Source organism: Parasteatoda tepidariorum, chromosome 3 (assembly GCF_043381705.1).
Source record: "Parasteatoda tepidariorum isolate YZ-2023 chromosome 3, CAS_Ptep_4.0, whole genome shotgun sequence".
Taxonomy (NCBI): Eukaryota; Metazoa; Arthropoda; class Arachnida; order Araneae; family Theridiidae; genus Parasteatoda; species Parasteatoda tepidariorum.
The window spans coordinates 13,399,983-13,423,930 of NC_092206.1; the positions used below are offsets into that span (position 1 = coordinate 13,399,983).

Sequence of the window (23,948 nt, forward strand, 5' to 3'; positions counted from 1 at the left end):
AAGTGTTCGACTTTGCGCGCAGGTCGTCGGGCTACCCCTCTCGGGTGCCATCCCCTCTGCAGAGTATCAAAATTGTAATGGTTTGTCTTCGGATTATCCTCAAAAGGGCCGTAAGGCCTCAGACGCCCAGTTCCACTACAACGAACGAACGGATCATCCTCAGGGATGCTTCCCAGACCGTCTTCAATAGCCCATTGTGCAGCTCTAGTGCGACGTAAATGAACTACAATACAATACAAATGTCTTTGGAATCGTAAAGGAAAAAATTTCGAACTTTCTCCAACAATATTTAAGCGTGGCTCTAGTTTGACAATAACAACCAAATCAAGCTAAGTTTTTTTTTAAAAATTTATATTAGGTTAGAATGATATGTTTTAAGAGAGTTGATTACGTTCAGCTTTGTATTATGCCTTTTGCTTGCAGGAATTTGGTTCTTCGATAATTATGCAGCTCGTTTCAAATCCTATCCGGATAAACATTTTGCAATCATAAAATTAATTTCACGTATTGAGACTTTGGAGTTAAGAGATGACTGGATTTAAGTCCTTAGCGCGTGAGTATTCATTCAAATAATTTGACTTCAGAACATTTTGTGTAATTATTTTATTTGATGTAAAATTAATTTGTATAGTAGGTCTGATTTTATTTTAAAAACTTTTTTATTGAATCTTAAGTTACTCAGCATTATTATTTTCAGTTCTCATCTACGTTTTGATTTAAATAAAACATTAATCTTTGCATCTAATGAGATTATAAAACTTGCATTTCTCTTCAAAAACCAAGAGAACTAAATGAAAATAAATTGAAAAGAAAGTTGCACTTATATTTTTTATTCAATTTTTTTCTTAAATTAAAAAGATAAAATTTGATAAAAATTTAATTTCCGTTGCAGTATATTAGAAAAGCTAAATAAATTCATACAATGGAAAACAAGTTTTTAATTCCAAATAGGGATAGGATATACCTTGCTACCTAAGCTACTCTTGTATATTGCAAACTCCATGCTATATATAAAAATTGCATTGTTGCCATGCTATAGTTGCTATTGTGCCGTGCTATATTGCTATTTCTTTGCTATTGTTGAAAAATAGCAGGTGTGAAGTAAATATTGGCAAGTGGTCAATGGCTATTTTCTTAACTGGGTGAATGATTACTAATTAGGACCTGGTAAATTGCACATCTTTTCAGATCGCTCCTACTCAGAATAGGCTCATTGTGCATAAGTTGAAACTTTCAAAAAGAAATTTTTTTCGTTGTTGTATTTTAATTAAATTGTGAAGGGAGAGACAGGAGTTTTAAATTTATAAAAAAAGAACTGCATTACGGTTAAAGTAACTAAATTTGTTTCATTTATGAATATTCTAAAACCTATAGTCCCGCAGTGGACTGATCATTAAGACACGGTTCCCAGAAGATCACCGATGTCTATCATCACAGGACAGCGGTCAGTGGGCAGATGGGTGACCCCTTGAATCAGTCTGCGTAGGGACCGAGGGTGTGCGGTATTGCTCCTCAATGAAATGTTCCACCGTAAAGTACTCGACTTCACGTGTAGGTNCAGCTCTAGTGCGACGTAAATGAACTACTACTACTCTAAAACCTATATTGTTCAACTGAAAATATTGAATAGTTATAAATAAAAAAAATTGCTGACAGTCCTAAATTTTTTATTATCTATTATATCGTAGTATCATTCATAGTATCATAAATCATGGAACCTAGTTTATAAATCTGTACCAAAGATCGTTCTTTTCTCGAATCTTTATTAAAGAATGCTAAGCAATCATCTTTTTTCATTCTTATCATCAAAATAAGTACGCATCTAATCTTAATTATTGTTATTACTCACAAATATCATTAAAAATATTAATAAAGTTTACAAATCAAATTTGATAAACGATCTATACAATGTTTTTCATCTGAACTGCTTGCATATGTTTATAAAATAGAGCGTAACATGTGATATCGAAGGGGATATGTCGAAGTGTGCCATTTTGTGACAAAGATGAAGTGTGTTTCAAAATTATTGAGAAAAAAAACTGACACTATTTACGGATGTTTTCCTCTTAGAATCAGCAGTCTAATGGAATCAGGTAAACTTTAGGTACTGGTGTGATTACATTAAGCGTATGTTTTGTCATTCTTCCTCAGTGAAAATGGGTTATCATTGAAACAGTTTCAACATTGATTAATAATATCGGTGCCTTGAAATCATAGTACATTGCAAGTTTTTTTGCAAACTTAATAAGGTTTACAAGTTGAACCGTATTATTGCGGTATTATCCGGATTTTATCCAGTAGTAAGTATGATGACAGTTAAATTAGACATCGTATTAAGAGTACGTTATGCTAAGGAAGAAATCCTTAATGGCAAATTCTCTTTCACCTACCTAAGTAATTTCAAATTTTAAGGAAAGGTGAGGAGTTGAGGTAAACCGTGAAGCTTCAAAGTACCAAAAAAAGTGTTTTCAAAACATGTTTCCTCTGCATCTTGGTCATCACGCCCCAATATTTTTTATGACATTTCTAAAGCTGCGAACTTACCACTACTCATTACGCAGTCTTATTTAGCAGCCTTATTATCAGTGGAGAAATAATGATTATTTAATGAATCCCAAACCATGTCGAGGTTCTTGGTAGCTAGCAGGGACATATACAAGTTACACCAGCCTTGAGTTTGCCTTAGCACCACCCTTTTCTCCCCATGATAAATTATGAAGCTCTAATCAAGACGAAATATAATATTTCAAGAATACTTCATTATGGTAATATAGTTACTGGAAAAAATTGGGAGTGTCTTTTGCAAGAGATAAATAGAATTCAGTCTAATTTACATAGGGAGATAGGCGTTGCTTGCTCTCGAATGTTGACCATGACCTCGCTCTCGATGTCAAGAATACCTCCAGCTGCTTCTCAATTGAATCGGCCCATCCACCTCTCTTTCATGTACCCTTTGTGGAGGTTGTTTCTAAATAGAACCCTTTTTTTCTGTGCTCCAAATTCAAAAGACGCCCAGACGACCGGTGGTTGAGCGGTAGCGCTTCGCGCTGTCGTGCCACAGGTCCTTGGTTCGATCTTCGGGCCGGGCAAGGTAGACTCAGCCTTTCATCCCTTCAGTGGGTCGATAAATGNGACATTTCTAAAGCTGCGAACTTTCCACTCCTCATTACGCAGTCTTATTTAGTAGTCTTATTGATAATGGAGAAATAATGGTTATTTAATGGTTATCAAAACCATGTCGAGATTCTTGGTAGCTAGCAGGGAGATATACAAGTTAAACCAGCCGTGAGTTTGCCACAGCGCCACCCTTTTTTCCCTATTATAAATCATGAAGCTCAATATTCAAAACGAAATATAATATTTCAGGAATACTTCATTATGGTAATATAGTTGCTGGAAAAAATTGGGTGAAACTCTCAGAGTTTCTTACAAATACTTGAGAATCGAAATTATTGTAAAATGATTTTATATTGAATGATAGAGTCCATTTGTTTGAGCAATTTGCTTGTTTAGAAATTCTTAAAAGCCTGTTTCGACCAAAACTGGCAGATTTTCAGAGTATGTTATTACGCTTACATCACACACTGCGAATATTTTCTAACGTTTTTTAATGAGAAGGTTATTTGAAATAGGTTTCAAATTGAAAAGTGAGCGTCAATTTAATTTTTTTTAATTTTATAATGGTTAACCCAATACTGAGTTTATGATTATCAATGTTCCACTCAGTAACCTTGTAATTTTGAATTGAATCAAGAAGACAAGGGTATTCTAAAATCAAGTATTGGGACAAATTAAGCCTCGTCGAGAACTTTTGATGAAGCTAACCAGTATTTATGCTACATAGAAAGGAAAACCAAGCAAAACTTCCACGGCTAGCCCGATAACAAAGTGATTCTAACACATGATCCGTCTACCACTGTGGATATTTTATGTCAGCACTGTGGTAAGTGCGAACGTGGAATAAATTTTGCATCGGCCAGACAAAGCTGGAATTCGAGACTGGGTCATTTTACTAGGAGGCGAGCACTTTATCCCCTGAACTACCATAGCTCTAGTCAATTTAATTGAAAGCAGCCCACTATTGTAATATTTCAAGTAATATTCAATTCATTTCCTTAAAAAAAATACCTGTTAATTAATCAACACGCTAAGTTTAGAGTACGTATATCGCTAACATAAGGGTAGACAGTTGGAGAATTTTTTAAAAATTTTTTGAAATGCTAAGTTCAGTTGAGACTGGTTTTATAATGAAGTGTCAATTTAATTGAAAACACCCCAATATGCCAAGTAATATTCAATTAAAATAAAGTAAATTTGCTTCGTTCTCAATACGCTAGTATATCATAAGGATGGACAATTTGCAAAATTTTAATATATTTTTGCAATGCAAAATTTATTTGGAACTGGCTTCATAATGATCAATGAAAATTAAATTAAAAACGAATTAATTTTAGTAAATTAAGTAAATAATGAAATTAATTAATACTTTTTCTTAATTAAATTGAAAAAAAGCATTAATTAATTTTAAAAAGTATTTGCTTCGTCCTAAACGCCCTAAACTCAAAGTATGTATAACGTTAATGAGGACACTTTGCGAAAGTTTCGTACTTTTTTGCGCATGTGAAATTTTTATAAAAATGGTTTTATATTGTTTAATTTGTAATTTTTATGAAAGTTAGCGTCAATTTGTTTGAAAATACCAGTCACGAAATATTCTTTGAAAATTTATTTATTCCAAAACACACTAATTTCAGAGTATGTTTATGTCTAAAATACTGCGGTGCAGTTGAAAAGATAAAGTTAATACTTCTTAATAGATTTCGAGATAAATAGCTTGACAACTATTTTCTTTCGATTGCTAATGCTATGAACTTTAAATTGATTTTAAAGAAAACTTATAAAACAGAATTCATTTATTTATTTTTTGCAATAGTTAGTTTATTATACAAAAATGGCAAAATTATAAAATCTCAATTTCGAATTTTATGACGCTTATGATTTTCCTCTCGCACGGCAGCATAGGGGTTGACAATTTTCGACTTTCGATCCTTAGGAATTTAGAAAGAAATTTCTAGCTAGTATGCAAGCAAATATTGAGAAAAATCAATTATAAAATACACCCGGAGTACCATGATGTCTCATGTAGATAAGAATTTTTGTCACATTTACGTTTTTGAGACATATTGTGCATTAGTAGGAAAATAGAACTAATGTTATCTTATCACTAATACCAAGTTCAATCGTATTTGTTCAGTTTTGATACTTACCTTTTGATACGTCTGATTTAAATTTCCTCAGATAAAAAAAAGATATTTGATTTTTTTTCTTTGTTCCCATTGACAATAGGTATTTACGACAGCTGCATAGTATCTAAACGTAAGTTTTTATACTTTATTTGTTGTTAACTTGTTCTCTAGTTAAAATTTGTTCAAATATGAAACTTTAAAGCATTTTCGAACGTTATATTAAAACAATCGAAACCTTTCCCTTCGCTAGTCATTGTTAAATTTTCTTTTTAAAAAAGATCAATTTGTTTTAATCTTTCCTTACATATATCTTTTTTCAAAATAGTAAAGTAAAAGATAGTACATCAATATGAATAGTAGTATTGTTATTTTGTGTTTTGTCTTTTCATATAGCTGGCAAGATAAAACAAAATAAACGTAAAAGATTAGCTAAGTATGTTGGAACTTGTTAAGGCAACAATCAATCAAAGAAACAACATATTTCTTATACCTCATTTTTATTTTCTCCTTATTAACTCCTTATTAAATATGAAGAAAAAAATGAAATATTCATCCTTTTCTTTACTTAAATATGATTTGAAATTTAAAAAAAAAATTAAAAACATTATCTTCTTTTTGATAAAATTATTTTATTTTTTCAATTTTATAACCGTCGTGGACATCAGACCCAATTTTTGAATTTACGACTACCAATGTTCAACTCCGTAGCCTTGTCATTTTGATCCTAATCCAGGAGACAAAGGAAACTCCGGGATCAAGTATTGGGAGAAATTTTGTCTTCGTGAGGGAATTAATCCGCACATTTACGTTACATGGAGAGCAAAACCACGAGAAGTTCTCACGGTTAGCCTGGTGGCAAAGGGACTCTAATCAGTGATCCGTCTACCACTAAGGGTATTTCACGTTTGCACTGTGGTCAGTGCAAATCTGATGCGGATTCGTATCGACCAGCCATTGCTGGGATTTGAACCTGGTTCAACTGAAGATGAACGATCTATCGCCTGAGCCATAGCGGCTCTGTTAAAAATATTGAGTTATTATGACTCACATTTTATTTTATGTCTGATCTGTATAATTATGTCTGGTCATTAAAGCCTTATGAGATTTAAAATGTTCACATAATAGTTGGTTCCTGTTAGAAATCTCACACATATCAATGCTTCATATTAGTCAACTTGCCTTTCATTTATTAACAGAGTTATATCTAACACTAGAAAGACAGAATATTGTTGTAACCTTAAAAAACTGAAGGGGCTCGTCACGCCCTTACCAGATTGTTTGTGCGTAGGTCAACTAGACATCCAAAATCTTAAAATTTTATGATATTTAATTTAATAAAAATATACCATGGATTTAATTATTGGAGTTCTATTGTATTTTATTCGATTTTGTTAATCAAAATATTTGTTTAAAGAGAACACTAGCTTTACAATTATATGTATGCATCAGTTTTTTAAATTAAGTTTTCCATAAATAATAATTAGATACGTTGAGTATTCTTGCTTTTTAATGAACTAGGGTACCTTATACCGGAAACTACCTAGTGTTATGGGATACATACCAAAATACCAATGGAATTACTCTGGCCCCTCCAGTCATTCTAGATATAAAGTTCTATGAATAGGTTCTTATTAGGCTAACACATTAGTGGTTAAATAAGCATTTATGAAAAGATCAAATCATGAAAAGTTTGAAATACTCAACACTTTCTGCAAGTTATTTTTCAAATAACAGAACAACAAAAAACGAGAGGTGCCAAATTGGCTCCATCTGTCTTTCTAGTGCTTTTCTCCATTTATGTGTAAACATATAAATGGAGGATATATTATTTGTTAGAATTAAAAGGTATAAAATACTTTTTCGTTATTTCCCTTAAAATTTCCCTAAAAATTTTGAATGAAGGTAAATTTTTTGTATATTGATTAAGATTTTGTGTAATTAAGCAGCTCGTTTATACGAGAAAAAAACTAAGAATAAAGTTCTTTCTTCTTTAAAAGTAATTTAAACTTAAGAATGCACAACAAGAGTTTTTTTTAACACTATTATTGGTAAATTTTAAAAAATATATATCCATGCCATTTATTTTTGGGGAAGAAATTTCAAACCAAATTATATCGGCTGAATTAATGTTGGTTCATAGTGAAGATACAACTCATTTTTTTTAAATCTGCATCAAAATTTAAAAAAAAAGACTATTCTATATATAAATGAAATGAATATAAAGGGTATAACGTAATAATGGGACAAGCTGCCCATTTTTAAAAGATAATCTATTTACTTTGAACTGCCTCTTAGAATGAAAGATAAGTAAGATATCAGTTCATTTGAATTTTTCACAAAATGGCAGCAAAATACGAAAAAATATTTCATTTCTTACTTATAGATAGATATTGCGTAGATTTAAAAAAAAACGCCTTTTTGATAGTCTGGCTAGTTTATTGTATTGCCATATCTCTACATTCATTGGATTGGGGTAAAAAATTTCCAATAGTTCTGGTAGATACTGATGCGACATCAATGGAGAATTAGTTTAAATAATTCTTTTAACACTGCTGGCAACTCTTGTAATTGTAATATTCTAACTCTGGGTGGTTGCTAGGCAACCAAACTACTTTTTCTTGTTGTTAATGCTTTGTTTATCGTCTGTGTATGTCAGTGGAAATAAAAGAATAAGATCGCTGTAAAAGCTGACATTATGGTGTCAAAATTCTCAAGCTATCTTCGAACCAGGATTTGAGAGAAAAAAATTTACGTTCCTGCGTTTAAAGAGGTGAGAATTCATTTACTTAACTTCATTTTTATTTCCTTACATCTAATCAGAATGACTTAAACGCAAAATGATTCGGCAGACAAAATGGCACGATCGAACAGCAAACGTAAAACAATTCGAGCTAATATGGCTCGCTTCATTAGCCAACTAAAGGACACTTTAAATTCTACGTCGAATGCGGATATTGAATTTACTTGTAGTCGTGTTGCCGAAATACTTAATGGCATGAAATAGTGAATAATGATAAACACATTTTGGCGGGAGCGCCAAATCAGATTTTATAATTTTACAAATGTCGTTTATGGGTTTACGACTATTAACGTTCAACTCCGTAGCCTTGTAATTTTGAACACAATCCATAAGACAAGGGAACTCCAGGATCGAGTATTGGGAGAAATTTGCCTTCGTNCATTCATCTCTAGTAGGAAAATGGATCTTGAAGGGCTTGTGAAAAGCATATCTTAGTGACATAAAATCACTAGGCATAATAAAAGAGGATAAATCCTTCACTTGTGAAACAAGATGTCCCCATGACAAGTGTTTGGAATTCTCTTTCCATAGGTCAAGGAATTATGGGCTTACGACTACTAATGTTCAACTCCGTAGCCTTGTAATTTTGAACTAATCCAGAAGGCAAGGAAACTCTTGGATCAGTACCCCCAGAAGTATTGATTTGTTATGGGAACATGGAGAACTTTGCGAGTCGACCAATTTAACGTGCATCAGTCACCATTTACTACTCGGGGAGTCTTCGGCCGGCGGGGATCGAACCTACGAACTCCTGGACATGGGCCCAGTGCCCTACTAACGAGGCTATCCCGGCCTGGCTAATCGGATTAGTGAAAAATTGACTCCGTAAATCTCTTGGTCGGGCACTATTAGACGAAGAAAATCTATTCACTGCACTTGTAGGGATAGAAGCCGCCCTTAACAGCAGACCCCTTGTATATGAAGAGGGAGATGAAGACAACACGGAAGCCTTGGCACCGGCAAATTTCCTAACTGGTGGAAAATTAACAGCTATACCCATGAATCTGAATAACAATCTAAGACTTACGAAACTCTTCAAACAACAACAAGACGTGTTGGATATATTTTAGAAAAGATGGTCCAAAGAATATCTGCTGCAACTTCGCTCTTATCACCAAATTCGCAATATTGATAACTCCTTCAACATCTGTGCAGGAGATCTTGTGCTATTACAAGAAGACGTCAGATCCAGACACATGTGGAAGAAGGCCTATCTAATTAAGGGACATGCGTGTTAACTAAGGGACATGTGTGTTAAGGACTATCGAACATGTGTGTTAAGAGTGGATGGAAAGACTATAACTCGACCTATACAGCTGGTCATCCCTCTTGAGGTTGACCAGGGTGGGGAGGATGTTGCGACATCAATGGAAAGTTAGTTTAAATAATTCTTTTAACACTGCTGGCAACTCTTGTAATTGTAATATTCTAACTCTGGATGGTTGCTAGGCAACCAAACTACTTTTTTTGTTATTAATGCTTTTTTGTTTATCGTCTGTGTATGCCAGTGGAAACAAAAGAATAATATCGCTGTGAAAGCTAACAGATACTTTATACTTCTTTGGACAAGATTTGAACTTTTAACTTCAGGGAAAAGGAGGGCACTTTTGGACTGGAGGTATCTTTAAACGTCTTAAATTTCATCATTAAAATTAATTAAGCTGCTTAGATATAGGCGAAGACGCAGAATTGTTGATTTAACGAGAAGTTTTTGTTAAGGTTTGGCTATTTCCTTGTAACTAAATGCTGCACAAAGAGAATGGTGAGTGAAAGCATTCTTTTTAGGTGTTGAACCTAAAATTATGGAAAGAATGTTGTAAGTTTACAACCAAAATTACTTTATCTTTATTGCTTTAATTCACTAATTCTTATCTATTCTTATTCTATTAAATTGTTCAAATTCCTTCCTTTCTTTTCTTAATATTTAATTGAAAACCGTATTGTTTCATATTCATTTAATTAAAATGTTTAGCTATAGTGCAGTTATTTTTAGAAAATATTAAATTGGATGCAATTGGACATTTCTGAAGCATCCAGATATAAGCAGTAAATAATTAAAATGTGCCTAAATGCATTTCCTTTAAAATGCTTAAGCATAATTACATTAACACAATGGAAATGAAAAATGTAACAGGATATAAAATTGAAATGTAAGTATTGTGAAAATGTAAGTAAAATAAAATGCAAATGTAAGTAAATTAAAATATGAAAGTATGCAATTTAAAATGCAAATGTAAACATACAGATTAGAAATCTCAAATTAGTATTGGGGAGGAAAAAAATGAAATCACTATCGAAATATAACGAATCACAACTGAGGAAGACGGAACTGAAAGCCTCAAAATCTACCCGTGGAAACAAATGATGATTATAAGAAACATCTCTGAGTTTTCTAAGAGAGTCTTACGGGTTTTAGAGCTTTTCCACTAACCTTCCTCACTACTGATTCGACAAATTTTGATAGTGTTTTTGATTTTACCTTAATTCAATATTAATTTGCGACCCTTAATCAGTATACTTTTTCTCTACTTTCCTTTAAAAGAGCATAAGATTGCTCAGGTCAAGTTTTAATTGTTTTTACTGATAGTACCCAGTCATATCAACAATATTTTCCATAGAAAATAGGGTTGCATTCTACTATGAGAAGCTGAAAAGGTTAAAATCGTGACGGATCTACGATTTGACCTTTTTGCTCACTGGACCTCAACCGAGGAGTATTTTTATCCTTAAGGCACATGTAGTTTAACAATCACAAAATGAGTCCCCGTCCTCACTGAGAGCTTACCTCGTGATTGCTATACAGTAAAATGTTTAGTATTCAAGACACACGTGAATTCGGTTTGAAGGCCGCTGTCACTGATAAAATTAACGCAACACTTGAAAGATGCAGCAGTCACTGATGAAAATCGTGTAATGAACCCTGCGCTTTAATTAATAAATCTGATTGATCAGGGATGGCTCTGGAGATATAGCGTTCGCCTTCTAAAGAGGTGAACCGGGTACGAATCCCACCAATGACTGATAGATATGAATCCGCACCCGGCTTGCACCGACCGCAGTGCTGACGTGAAATATCCTCAGTGGTAGACGGATCACGGGTTAGAGTCCTTTTGCCGTCAGGCTATAATTGGGAGATTCTCGTGGTTTTCCTCTCCGTGTAACGCAAATGCGGGTTAGTTCCATCAAAAAGTCCTCCAAGAAGGCAAAATTTCTCCCAATACTTGAACCAGGATTTCCCTTGTCATCTGAATTTGGTTCAAAATTACAAGGCTACGGAGTTGAACATTAGAAGTCGTAAACCCAAAAATTGGGTAGGCTGTTCAATGACAGTCATAAAATAAAATAAATCAGATTGCACAATTTTTATTTATTTATTCGTTCTTCCGACAATGTTACAAGCAAGTTGTGACATTCTACTTTCATTGTTTTCAACTTCTCAGAGCGGAATGCGATCTCTTTTGTTCCGCGCTAGTTATCGCTCCACTAGAGGGCAACAATCACCACTTTTGTAAAAACAATCCTGGGATTTCAAACACCTTTGTGGTTGCATCATTATTATTTTGTCTGTATGTTTTCAATGCAAAAGAAAGTTTTGAATTGACCTAATAGTTTTCAAAATAATTTAAATTTAACTTCATAATAAATTGTGAAACTCATTTTTTTAGCTTAATACCATGGAAATACTGACGTAAAAGAACATAAAAAGCTCAAGTGTGAAAATGAAATTCGATAAGCGTTCTCTATGGATCCAGTGCACATGGATTGTTTCCTTCTTGACGGTAATCTAAACCATCATTGTATTATTATATTACATAGCAAACAAAATTTCTACTTATAAATTAACAATTTAAAATGAATTTTACACTTAAAAAATAAAGCATAGCTGCTATAAGTAAGTATAATATTTACAGAAATATCTATAAGAATAAAAAACGTATATAATACCTTAAATTTTAAATTAGTCATCTGTTCCCTTTAATTTAAATACTCGACAAGTCAAAAAAAATTTAATGTTTTTTTTTTTAATCGAAGACATCAAAGAAAAATGTTTGAGTAACATAAAAAAAATATATAATTTAAAACTTGTGTAAATGAGAAAAGTAGAGTTTTATTTTTGTTTAATTGATAAGCGCTGGAGTTAAATAAATAATAAGACTTCAAAACTTTAAATAGCGCTTTCTCAAAAAAATATTTTCCATATTAAGAAACAATACTTTTCTTCAATTCTCGATGGATTGTTAATGTAGTTTTAGTGTGTTTAGAGTCTTTGTTAAATGAATGATAAACTCAGTTATCTCAACATTTATTTACTCTAACCCAATAGCACTTAATCAAAAAAACTCTTAACTTGCCACGGAAACCACATTAGCACAAAATCTGTTAAAAAGTTGAAGAAATGGCCTTGCTTGTGATTATAAAAACACTAAAAATTCCCAAGAAATTGAAACGGTAAGAAACTACTTGATTAAAAAACTTAATTGACTTCAGTAATATGCAGATAGAAATAAAAGTCGACATGTTTCAAACTCTCAAAAATCGGCACTTGAAAATATGCGTTTATTTTTTAGAGACATCAAAACACTGTTACGAGTAAATAGAGAGATTTGCCAGTTTCATGTATCATCCTGCTCGCTTTCGTACGTTACATTTTGAAGTAACTGTGCATGGCCGCTATTAACGTTAAGGAGCTAAATAAAAAAAAATTGTAAAATACTTAAAAAGCATAAAGTCTTTAAACTTGTAAATTTTTTATCGAATCTTCTAAGTTTAAAAAGTTTTTCGCAACATTAACCCTCTCGCTACGTAACTCCCCCCCCCCTGTTTTATATAACGTTTTTAACCTTGTACATTTCGACAAAAAAATTAATAATAATAATAATAAATAGACTAAAAATGCAGTTTTAAAAAAAAAATCTGTAGCTATAGGATCAAAAATAATTTCAGATTGGAAATACCTACATCCGAGTTAGGCAATATAAACTGCACTTGTGTCAGAAATTAAGAGAATTTGCAGAGACTTGGTGGATTATCACTAGAACTACGGGATCGATTTTAATGAAATTCGATATGAACGTTCATTGATACAATACAAAACAGGCAATCAAGCAACAATTGTAATACGCATGCGCATGATCGTGCGTAACACTCTTTGGAGTCTGAAGGTATGAAACAGAGGTTGCAGAATAAGAAGAGAAAATGGGTTAATACGGGGTATGGTCCCCTCTTACAGATACTCGTATACAGGCTTTCAAGCGCGATTTCATACTTGAAATAAGGCAGTTTATCATTTCTTGTGACAATTGTCCTGAATTGTCCTGTGGCAATTGCATACCTTCAGACTGCAATGAGTGTTACTCACGATCTTGCGTGTATATTACAGTTGTTAAATGGTAATTTGTTTTGTATTGTATCAATGTATGTACAGATCAGATTTAATAAAAATTGGTCCAGTAGTTCTAGAGATAATCAATCAAGTCTGCAAAAACTCTTAATTTCTTACGCCAGTCTATTTTTATAAATGCAACAAAAAATTTGTTCCACAGTATGATCATTAATAAAGAAAATAAATGATGAAAAATAATGCACATTTTTAAAGTATGCTTGCAGCATTGACTGTCTTCAAACTTATTAATTTTACAATTTTAACACATGCAGTACTGAATGCTTAAAAAATAACATGCTTAACAGTGGCGGAAAATTTCATGACTAGGTAAACAACAAATTTTATGACAGATAACCACAGCTCTTGAACCAGCGGTGAACAGCAGGAGACCCATTTGGAACATTGCTCATATGGTGAACTCACTGGCGGAAGTAGACGTCTATTTGAACAAAGGAGCAAATGCGTTAGAATTCGATGTACAATTCAATTCGGATGGAGAGGCATTATACACACACCATGGATTTCCCTGCGATTTTTTTAGAAAATGGTGGATGTGGGAAAATATTGATGCATATCTTGACAAAATGCGGAATCTTACAACACCAGGTATGATATTATGTAAGCCATTCTTGAGGTTGAGCAAATTTTTAAGTATTTAAGTGAAATAAACAATCATATAACTTCTGATTAAGGTCCCGCAATGTGATCGTTAAGACACGGTTCCCAGAAAATCACCGAAGTCAAGCATCACTGGCTGCTGTCAGTGTGCGAGAGGGGGACCACTTGGATCAGTCTGCGTAGGGACCGAGGGTGTGCGGTATTGGTCCTCGTTAAACTGTTCTACCGTAAAGTGCTCGACTTCGCGTGCAGGTCGTCGGGCTACCGAAGCAGGGGAGCCATCCCCTCGGCAGAGGATCAAAATTATGATGGCATGTCTTCCGATCATCCTTAGGGATGTTTCCCAGACCGTCGCCAATAGCCAATTGTGCAGCTCTAGTGCGACGTAAATGAACTACAACTACAGCAACAACTTCTGATCAAGAAGAACTAAAATTTTCATGATAAATAAGGAACCAATGTACAATTATGATAAATATATTTAAATTAGGTAGGTACGTAGGTACTTCATTTGCGTCACACTAGAGCTGCACAATGGGTTATTGGCAACGGTCTGGGAAATATCCCAAAGGATGATCCTAAGACACGCCATCACAATTTTGATCCTCTGCCGAGGGGATAGCTCCCCCGATTTGGAAGCCAAATGACCTGCACGCGAAGTCGAGCACTTTACTGTAGAACAGTGTAACGAGAACAGATACCGCTCACCCTCGGTCCCTACGTAGGCTGATCAGAGTGGTCGCTTATTGACCGCAGACTGTGATGCTTGACTTTGGGTGTTCTACTGGGAACCGTGTCCTTACGATCAGTTCACTGCGGGACCATTACATACAAATTTTAAATTAAAAATGAATTGAATTACATACAAATTTCAATGATACAATCGAACATCATGTTCATTATATTTAAATAAGAATGCATAAAAGTCTTAAAGTTAATAATCTTCAAGTACCTAAGAAATTACAAGCTACGATGTTATAATGAAGTACCATCTTCATACATTAAAATAAATATGCATGCAAGTTTTGATGCTATAATAGAGCATTGCCTTTATATATTTAAATAAAAATACACATAAGTTTAGATTGAGAATAATATAAAAAATCACCAATACATAATATTGTAATTTGTTAGTCATTTTATTAAAATATATTTGTGATTATTCCGCATTAGTTCTTTACTTTAATATATTACAAAATGCTTATGTGACTATTATCTTAAAACAGTTAACAAAATACTTAATTTTTACTTTAGTATATTACAAAATACTCATGTGACTTTTACCTAAAAACAGATAACAAAATACTTGATTTTTTAATGAATTTTACAAAATTCTAGGTCATGAAGAATTCAGAAAGGAATTAGTTCTCCTGTTTCTGGATTTAAAAGTTGGAAAACTAACACCGCTATCTTTAAAACATGCAAGCAAAAGTTTAGCCAACAAGCTTAAAGACATATACTGGAAACGTGGTAATAAAATAACGTTCTCTTGCTCCTTATAGCATTCCTAATCTTTCTGTTTCGCAATATAAAAATAAAGGTAACTATAAATTCGTATAAGTTTATAATTACCTTTAGAAAAATCTATTTTTAAAATTTATTTATTTTTAAAATTATTTAATGAAATCTACCTTTCTTAAATATTTCTTACGTCGTACTATTATCTTTATATACTAAGATTAAATTTTCTTAAGATATCCTACCAGTTTCGACAACTTTTTTTTAAAAAATATTAATATAAAATTTAAAAAGACTAGTTTATTTGTTTTATTATGTGCACAAACTTATGAAACTGGAAAAAATTATCATTAATTTATTCTTTTTTTTAAATGGCCATTTTTAGGTAAATATAAGAAATTTTTTTTGCATGTACGCTAAATACCGTAAAACCACAGTTATTCCCTTGCACAAAAAAATGCTTGAAGCATAAACAAAAGTAAAAGATTTCTAGGCAGCTAAGAGTTCAGGAATTCAAAATTTTTTATAAACTAAATTTCGAAAATTTTGCCCAAAATCATGTTTTTGCACACCTTAACGAGTGAACTTGCTAAGCTTAAGCAATTTTATTTCTTTAAAAGTGAGTAAAATAGCAAAAAACCAATATTTTAATTTCGGCCATTTGATATAGCAAGTGCTTATAGAATTCTGAAAGTTACTTCGTTAATTCTTCATTTTTGCTAGAAAATAATTAGTCGATGATTTTGAAGGGAGATTTACCAACTGTGTCCTGACAAAATTTTGCAGCATAAGTTTTGTTACGATAACAAAGTGCAATCATGTTCTGATCAATCACTCAATCAATCTGTTCAATCACTCAATACGTCGAAGCTCCACTCCACAGTAATATACCCCAGTCAAAATTATTGATGGTCCCATCAAAATTTTTTGATGGTTTATGTTGGTTTCAGTGTGATTCATGATGGTCACCATCATCCAACATTTTCCATTGCATGTTCATGGTTTTTGATATGCCAACAAACTTTTATCATTCCATGATGGAAAATGATACTTTAATACTATGATGGTTAATCATCAAGAGAAGTTTAATTCTCATGATGATCCGTGAAGATTCATGATGGTTCCAACTGGACATTTCCTTGATGGCATAATGAGAATTCTTGTTGATTCTCAGCAATATACCATCAAAACAATTTAGTTTTTTTAATGTTAGACCATCATAAATCAATCCGAATTCCTACATTGGAATGATGGTGGTTCATGATCGTTCCAACATTTGATTTCTAAGATACAATGATGGAAATTCGTGATGGTTCAACGTGAACAAACCATCAAAGCAAGTTCTATTCTTATTTGAACCATCATAAATCAGTCCGAATTCCCACATTGAGATGATGATTGCCATCAAGATTATGTTGGTCCATCAATGGAAAACCATCAAAAATTTTGACTTTGCTACTAATTGCGTTCCACTAAACTATTTTTCAACAAAAAAAAAAACTCACAAAAATAATTCTAAATTGAAAGATAATTCAATTTTCAGTACGCTTTCTTTTATTGCAGGAAAGTCAGGAGCTCAAGCTTATCTTATGATAGCTTTACCATCTTTAAAGCAAATTGAATTTATAGGGAATTTCATGAGGACATTACAAGAAGATGATGCTTCGTTTTGTAGTGATAAAATTGGTAAAACTCAACTTGAAAATACATTTTTTAAATGTTCTCAGTGGTCTTTTACTCAATGTGAAAAATAAATTTGTTCTACGAAATAGATTTAATTAGTTAAAATAAAGGATTTTTTTTAAATAGGTTTTTTTTTAAAAACTGAATTTGTTGTCAAGCGCTTTTTATATTTCAAACCCGTTCATCAGTCGTGAGTTCATAAAATCTATTAATTGATCTTAATGGAATAGATTCAAAAGTTGAAGTTTTTTGAGAAGTCTCCATATCATAAAGATACCCATGTGTATTTGATATGTTTGTTTAAAGAATGGAACAACAAATTTTAATAAATCTTACCCATGCAGGAAAACAATAGCTTAATTTATTTCAATGTTGTATGATGTTTTTTTCTTCTTTTTTTGTAACTTTAGGCATGAAAAAAGAAAAATTAACATCGTAACATAATAACTTTATTCTCAATTTTAAGTAACATATGAATCACAAAAGCATATAGAACAGTGCTTGGACGTTTGATAATTTTACTGAGGCAAGCTGATAGAGGAGGGGGGAATGGATGTTGATTGTTTATATTTTAAGAGGTTTTGAATTAATAACTTTAATTCTATTTAAACACGTCTTCTAAACAAAATACATTTTCGTGCGTGGTATGAGTGCGGCTTTAGGAGAAGGACCTTAGTCTTAAGCTTATCACAGATTAAGTATTATCTCTGCTCCCAGTTAATCTTTAACCTATAGAAAGTAGCACAAACTCTAGAGAAATACACCATAGTAAATAAAATGGAAATAAATGTTCTTAGAGAGGACCGGTTTGCAGCTGGGGGTTGGGGACTACTGATCTAAGGGTCTAGAAAAAGTTTAGGAAAATATGAATGAAAAATAATTTTGTTCTTTGACTGAAGAATATATTTTTTATTAATTGATTTTCCCATTTATTAATTTGCCCATTCCACACTTACGTAAGTGATTTAATTGACAAGAATGGTTGATTCGAATTTTTGACAAAATACAAAGAATTAAATTGATAGAGAAATCGGCAATAAGTAGAGAATGTGGATGGATAACCATTGCCGGGAGAAGACGATGTGCCCTGGGCGATAACTGAAAACGGTGCCCTAAACTCAATTTCGAAAAAGAAATCTTTTCTTTGAATTGTCTTGCTGGTGTAGTCAAGACGCTTTATAGAAATCCTTTTTTTTATTTTAAATTATAATATTTCTATCAGAGAATTATAAAATCTATATCAATCCTAAAACATCTCAAGAATTAATACTTTAGAATTAGGTAATATTTTTAATGAGCATAATCTTTTATGATATACAAATATATTATTGTTGTAATTATCATTCAATATGTCGCCATTTTGTTAAAAATTATTTTGAAATTTCTTTTTTGTCGCCGACTGCCGTAAGCGAGTGTCAAGTGAGTGATATTTCTACTGCACACTCTTCAATCCCTTTTTAGTAATACTTTTATTTAAAGAAACTTAACCATACAAAAAGTTAACATACAAATATATAATTTATAAAATATAACCTTTAAATATATTTTGAAGCAAACAATACATTAAAAAAGGAAGAAATAAATAATTTAAAGAGCATTAAATCTGGGTCTTATTCGGTGACCCCTTACCCGGCGGTCAGGGCAATAGCCCGCCTTTGTCCGTCCCTTTCGCCGGCCTGTAGATAACACTTTAAAAGAGTCATCCACAAAACAAAACACTTGAAGTCATAGCATCTATGACTTATTAGTCTGCTAGGAATCGATGTGTCCGCGTTTTTAAATTATATACTTATTTTTTGTAATCTGAAACGTAGTCAACTTTTATTTTCTATTTCTATTCATTTTAAGGAACTGCTCAGTTTCTGATTTTTTTCTTCCCTTTTTTGATTGCTTTATTAAATATTTTTCAAACAAGATTGAGTGAGGTTTTGTGACACTAAATTAAAATCAAAGATATTCTCGAGATTGTTAGAATTTTACTGTCATTGTCATTTTAATGCACGGGAAATTAAGATAATTTCTCCTCAAAGGTTTTACGTTTTTTGGCAATGAAGATATCGAAACAATTAGTTCTGTATTGCACCATAGTCAAGTTTCTCATCGCATTTGGCAAGGAGATGGTATCACAAACTGGCTACCACGCTGCTACAGGAGACTTAAGAAACTTCTCAAGATGCGAAATGAAGAGAAAATTCAACATTTCTCTAAAGTGTATTGGTGGACTGTTGATAAGATGACCACAATGAGAGACATTTTGAGGTATGCACAGTTCCTGATTTTTATGCTCATTAATTGGCTTGTATTTCTTTCCTAACAGTCATTTTGTGTAGGTGGATTATAGCCAGAAAGATTACTAAGAGACATTTTTTGTTACAGCGGGAAGAAAGTGAATACCGTAAATAATTTATAAATTAACTATCGGATTTTCAAATGCTAAAACTAAATCTTAATGGTTTTCAGATATTAACTTTATATAAATATGCTAATTAATAAGAGCAGAAGATATCGGGCGTCACACAACCTGACATGATGTACTTTCTCTGAACAAACATACTTTTTTCTCGAAGGATTTAGATTCATGAATCAGAAAATATGGGGGCTGGCCATAATTTTGAAAATATGATTCTAATAGTTTAGGCATATGAGATCAGTGGAAAGTTTGAGTCCCTTAATATTAATTTCCCTATGTAATATCTAGGCATTTCGCTACGTAATGGATAGTTTTATGCAAATTGATAGCAAATTGAAAATTTTTTCTCACCTATATATAAAATTTGTTTTGCCAAAGATAACTCCTTGTAAATAATAATTCTTTATAGTTCTTTAATATTTTATGAAAACAGTGACGAAAAAAAAAAATTGATTGTGCAAATTTTTAAGTCATTAGATCTTAAAACACATATTGCCAAACTTGACTTAAATGCAGAATATCATTGTGTTTTTAAAATGGTATGAAGTAGACGAAATATTAGCTTATTCAGAAACCTAATCAATCTTCTATATTAGTCTAGGTGTAGATGCCATAACTACCAATTATCCAGACGAATTATCAGCTTTAATAAAAGAATTTCCAAAGTACATCAGGTTGGCAGACATTAATGACAATCCATGGGAGAAGCATCCTGGCAAAGGAATAATACCTATCAAGTCTAGTTCATCGAGTAAGTAATTCATTATTTGCCGAATTATTAAAATGAATTGATTAAATAATGCTAATATTTCTCCTAATTTATCAAATTTGCAATTGCTCGGAAATGATGCTTTTAGAAGAAATAAATAATTCTACTGCAGCTGTTAAGGGGATATCTGTAATTTAATAATAGAGCCATAATGTTGTCCCAGGCTGTGATGGAACAGTGTTTTAAAGCTCAAAGTCTCCACTTCTATTCCTGGTGGTGGTTTGAAGCCCAACCATCAGGATCAGAACGATGGGTACCAGCTTGCCGTTGAAGTAAAGGTGGCTGGCACGCAATCCTGACCATATTGCTGCCATCATGTAGTTGGTCTTACAGTTGTGGAGCCTTAATCTTCATGATCCTATGGCTGACAATTGGTCTTACTTTTAAAATGTTTAAACCATATAAGATTTAGGTAAATATTCCATTTTGGTCTGAAGTGTACTGAATAAGATTTGTTAAGCATAAATATTTTGTTTTAGAAAATAAAAATAAATGATGGAGGATTTCCCATAGCACAAATGTTTTTTAAACATAAAATAAGGATGGAGTAAATAGGAAGAAAAATAACAAGAATTAAAGTCTCGTCGAATCAAAACCTTAATGCAGGCCTTAACCAGGTAATCAAAACCTTAAACAGGGAGTCCTACCAAATACTTCAATAATCACATAATAGTAAATGATTATAAGGGTGGATAATTTACTCCAGCCGCTCTTCGTTAGTGACCTAATATTTAGGGCCAGTGGGTAACATAGTTTCAGCCTAGGCTAACAGAGTTTGACTAAAAATAGTAAGGGTGGCCTCTGTGGAACATCTTGTATATTAGGTTAGGTGGTTAAGGAATATAGTGTTAAAAAAATCACATATTAAAGGTGCTTATTTTAATTGGGGATAGTATTGTACCTTAGTGTAGCGAGAATTTCAACGAACCAATTGGCAACATTAACATTACTTTTATTCCTAATTATGATCTTAACCATCACAGTAAAAATTGACTTTCCAAGTTTCGAACTAATGTAGTTGGTGATAAACAAGAAAATTTTATCACTTAAAAGTAAATTATTCTTTTTATTCTATTTTCATTTTCTGACTATTGATTCATGAATCCATTCAATTGTGTTAAATTTGGAAATATTTTATTTTGAGAAAGTAATGATGGTTCATTTAAGTTGACTGCAATTTGATTCTAACTTTGTGACGATTGTATCTTGGAACAGCTAAGCATGTTATGTACATTATGACAAATTCTAAGGTATAAAAAATGCACGACTATATAATTAATATTTTTATCTTTTACTCGAAAAGTCGTGTAATCTGTTACAATCTTTTAAATACAGGAAATGTTATGTTCCTAGAGTTATAAGTTTCTTGTACTATTACTACATTTTCATTAACATATTTATGAATCCGAAAGCAGTGAATTTGCTTTATAATATACAACTGTAATGCGTGCGTTTTGATTCAGTTAAAACATTTTTTGTTTATGAAGCAGTTTATTTTGCTCCAAAACAAAATAAAATCCCTTAGTTTTAAAAACTTTTCTACTTCCTTATTAACGTTAATAAAAAGTTTCACTTACCGCTTACTTTCTCTTCTATATATTAATATGAACATCATTGAATCGGAACTACAACTTCTAGAGAAGGTGCCATGAATGTCCCCCATTCTCATTGCAATAAAATTTATAAGAAATTATGAACCCTAAATAATCGTGTTTATTTCGTTCAACGCGATTCTATACTGTTTGCAATAATTTTAAACTGAGAACTTTTATTTTTTTTGTACAACGCGTCTGCATCAACTTGCAATATTTCTTATTTTAGTGTTTTAAATAAAATGTTTGCTTGGGTGCATAAAGTTGGTTCAAATATATTTGTTCCAAGGAGTAGTATACAACTTATACTTTGACTGTACGATGCTGACAAATTTTGATTCGTTCGTGCTCAAAAAATATTACAGAAGAAAATGCAAGTTGTCTTTTGACTCTAAATCTTACTATAATTATCGAAGCTAATAAACAAGATACATTACTTGTCAACTCACCGCTTGCAGCAATCATCATTGAATGGAGACATAAACATTGAAGAAAATTTGTTGGTGCATTTATACAAATACTTCAACCTCGGAAGTGAGGATTTCAAAAACTCTTAAAGCTACATATTTGTTTAAAACGTTTTTAGTCTAGTTTGGTCAAAATGTACAAGTTTAAAAACGTTATAGATATCAGGTCAAGTAAATATTGCGATACACTTTTAGGGGAGTTAAGGCACATCATTAGGATTAAAATTGTATAGGAACCCATGTCCAGAAATGTCGTCGTACGCAGCTAGGGTCGCCTTCCCTATTATGACCCGATCAGAAGCACTCGAATTATAAGATCATAGTAATGAAGCACTCCTACCGGTTATGGCATTTCTGGGCATGGGTTCCTATGCAATTTCAATCCTGCTGATGAGTCCTTGGAAGTTTGTGGCAACATTTATGCAACCACCTGTTATATATAACGTTTTTAAACATATTCATTTCAACACAAAACAGATTAAAAAAAAAACTGTAGCTTAGTGGGAGAAACAGATAGCGGATTTGAAATTAGCGATACGAAGGTACTCAAAATCCGTTAAAAGCTCGTAAAACAGAAGAAAAAAAAATTGTTCCCCAGCATAATTCCCAATTTTTAAATCTGGAAATTCTGAGAATATGAACACACAAAGCTGCGTTTTACTAAAAGCTAACATTATTCATAGCAAACGATTTTAACCTCATACCAGTAGCAGGGAGGTTTCAGCTCGTTCCTTGAACCTTAATCAAACTGTAGTATCTAAAAGTGCATATATCAGTTAATCTAATGTTGTTTATATGAATAACTCTGATATTTAAAAAACATGTAAAAAAAATCCTGATTCTTAATTTAATTTTTTATAAATTTTAGGATTGATGGATAAATTTTGGCAAAGTGAAGAACTTTAAAGACATATTGGATGTTTTAGAAAATATGCTTAAATATCATGTAAAAAGCAAGGAGTAATAATTTATAATATACAAGACTCTACTGAAGGTAATCTGAAATACAACAAATTAAAATTCCATAACAAAAAGAATAAAAATGATAATATTTTGTAGGATGTATGATTTGAGCTATAGAAGAAAAAAATTGTTATGTCTTGCAATATTTTTTTGCTTTATGACAATTTTTTAAAGAAAAAAAAACTTAAAATATTAAAGCTTATTTTTACTTTGTTGTAACTTTGAATTAAATTAATCTCATACGCTATTTGTACAAATATCCAACAAATGCTTATAGTTCATCTCTCGCGTCCATTCAGATTTGCTACTGCTACTTTCCTGTTTTCTGCTCATGGGTTTGTAAGAAATTTTCAATCCTTATTATATATCCTATCTCCCTAAAAGCTAATCACAATACTTTTGAGACACCCTATATAATTTAGAAACTAAATTTTCAAGAAAAAAAGATACCCCTAAAACAACCAAATTTTACCGAAAATACTTATTTTAAAGTGTTTGAATTTAAAAATTCAGCATGGCTTACAAGTGACATTTCAGAGATTGTTAATGCATTACTTCA

At 32.2% G+C, this 23,948-nt stretch overlaps 1 protein-coding gene across 8 annotated transcripts; it reads left to right on the forward strand.

Moving 5' to 3' along the window:
- Positions 1-412: 412 nt before the first annotated feature.
- LOC107441484 (dermonecrotic toxin StSicTox-betaIB1i-like) lies at positions 413-23,608 on the forward strand. Of its 8 annotated transcripts, none has more exons than XM_016054765.4 (8): positions 413-553; positions 11,712-11,825; positions 13,780-14,035; positions 15,386-15,517; positions 17,069-17,191; positions 19,219-19,447; positions 20,195-20,349; positions 23,295-23,608. In XM_016054765.4, exons 2-8 carry the CDS (start codon positions 11,766-11,768, stop codon positions 23,330-23,332), a joined length of 993 nt encoding a protein of 330 aa, XP_015910251.2. In that variant the 5' UTR covers positions 413-553; positions 11,712-11,765; the 3' UTR covers positions 23,333-23,608. The 8 variants fall into 8 exon arrangements, with proteins under 8 accessions (XP_015910251.2, XP_015910255.2, XP_015910248.2 ...); XM_016054769.3 differs by lacking the exon at positions 413-553 and adding an exon at positions 5,258-5,376 and having other exon boundaries at positions 15,386-15,514; XM_016054762.4 differs by lacking the exon at positions 413-553 and adding an exon at positions 5,271-5,376.
- The last annotated feature ends 340 nt before the right edge of the window (positions 23,609-23,948 follow it).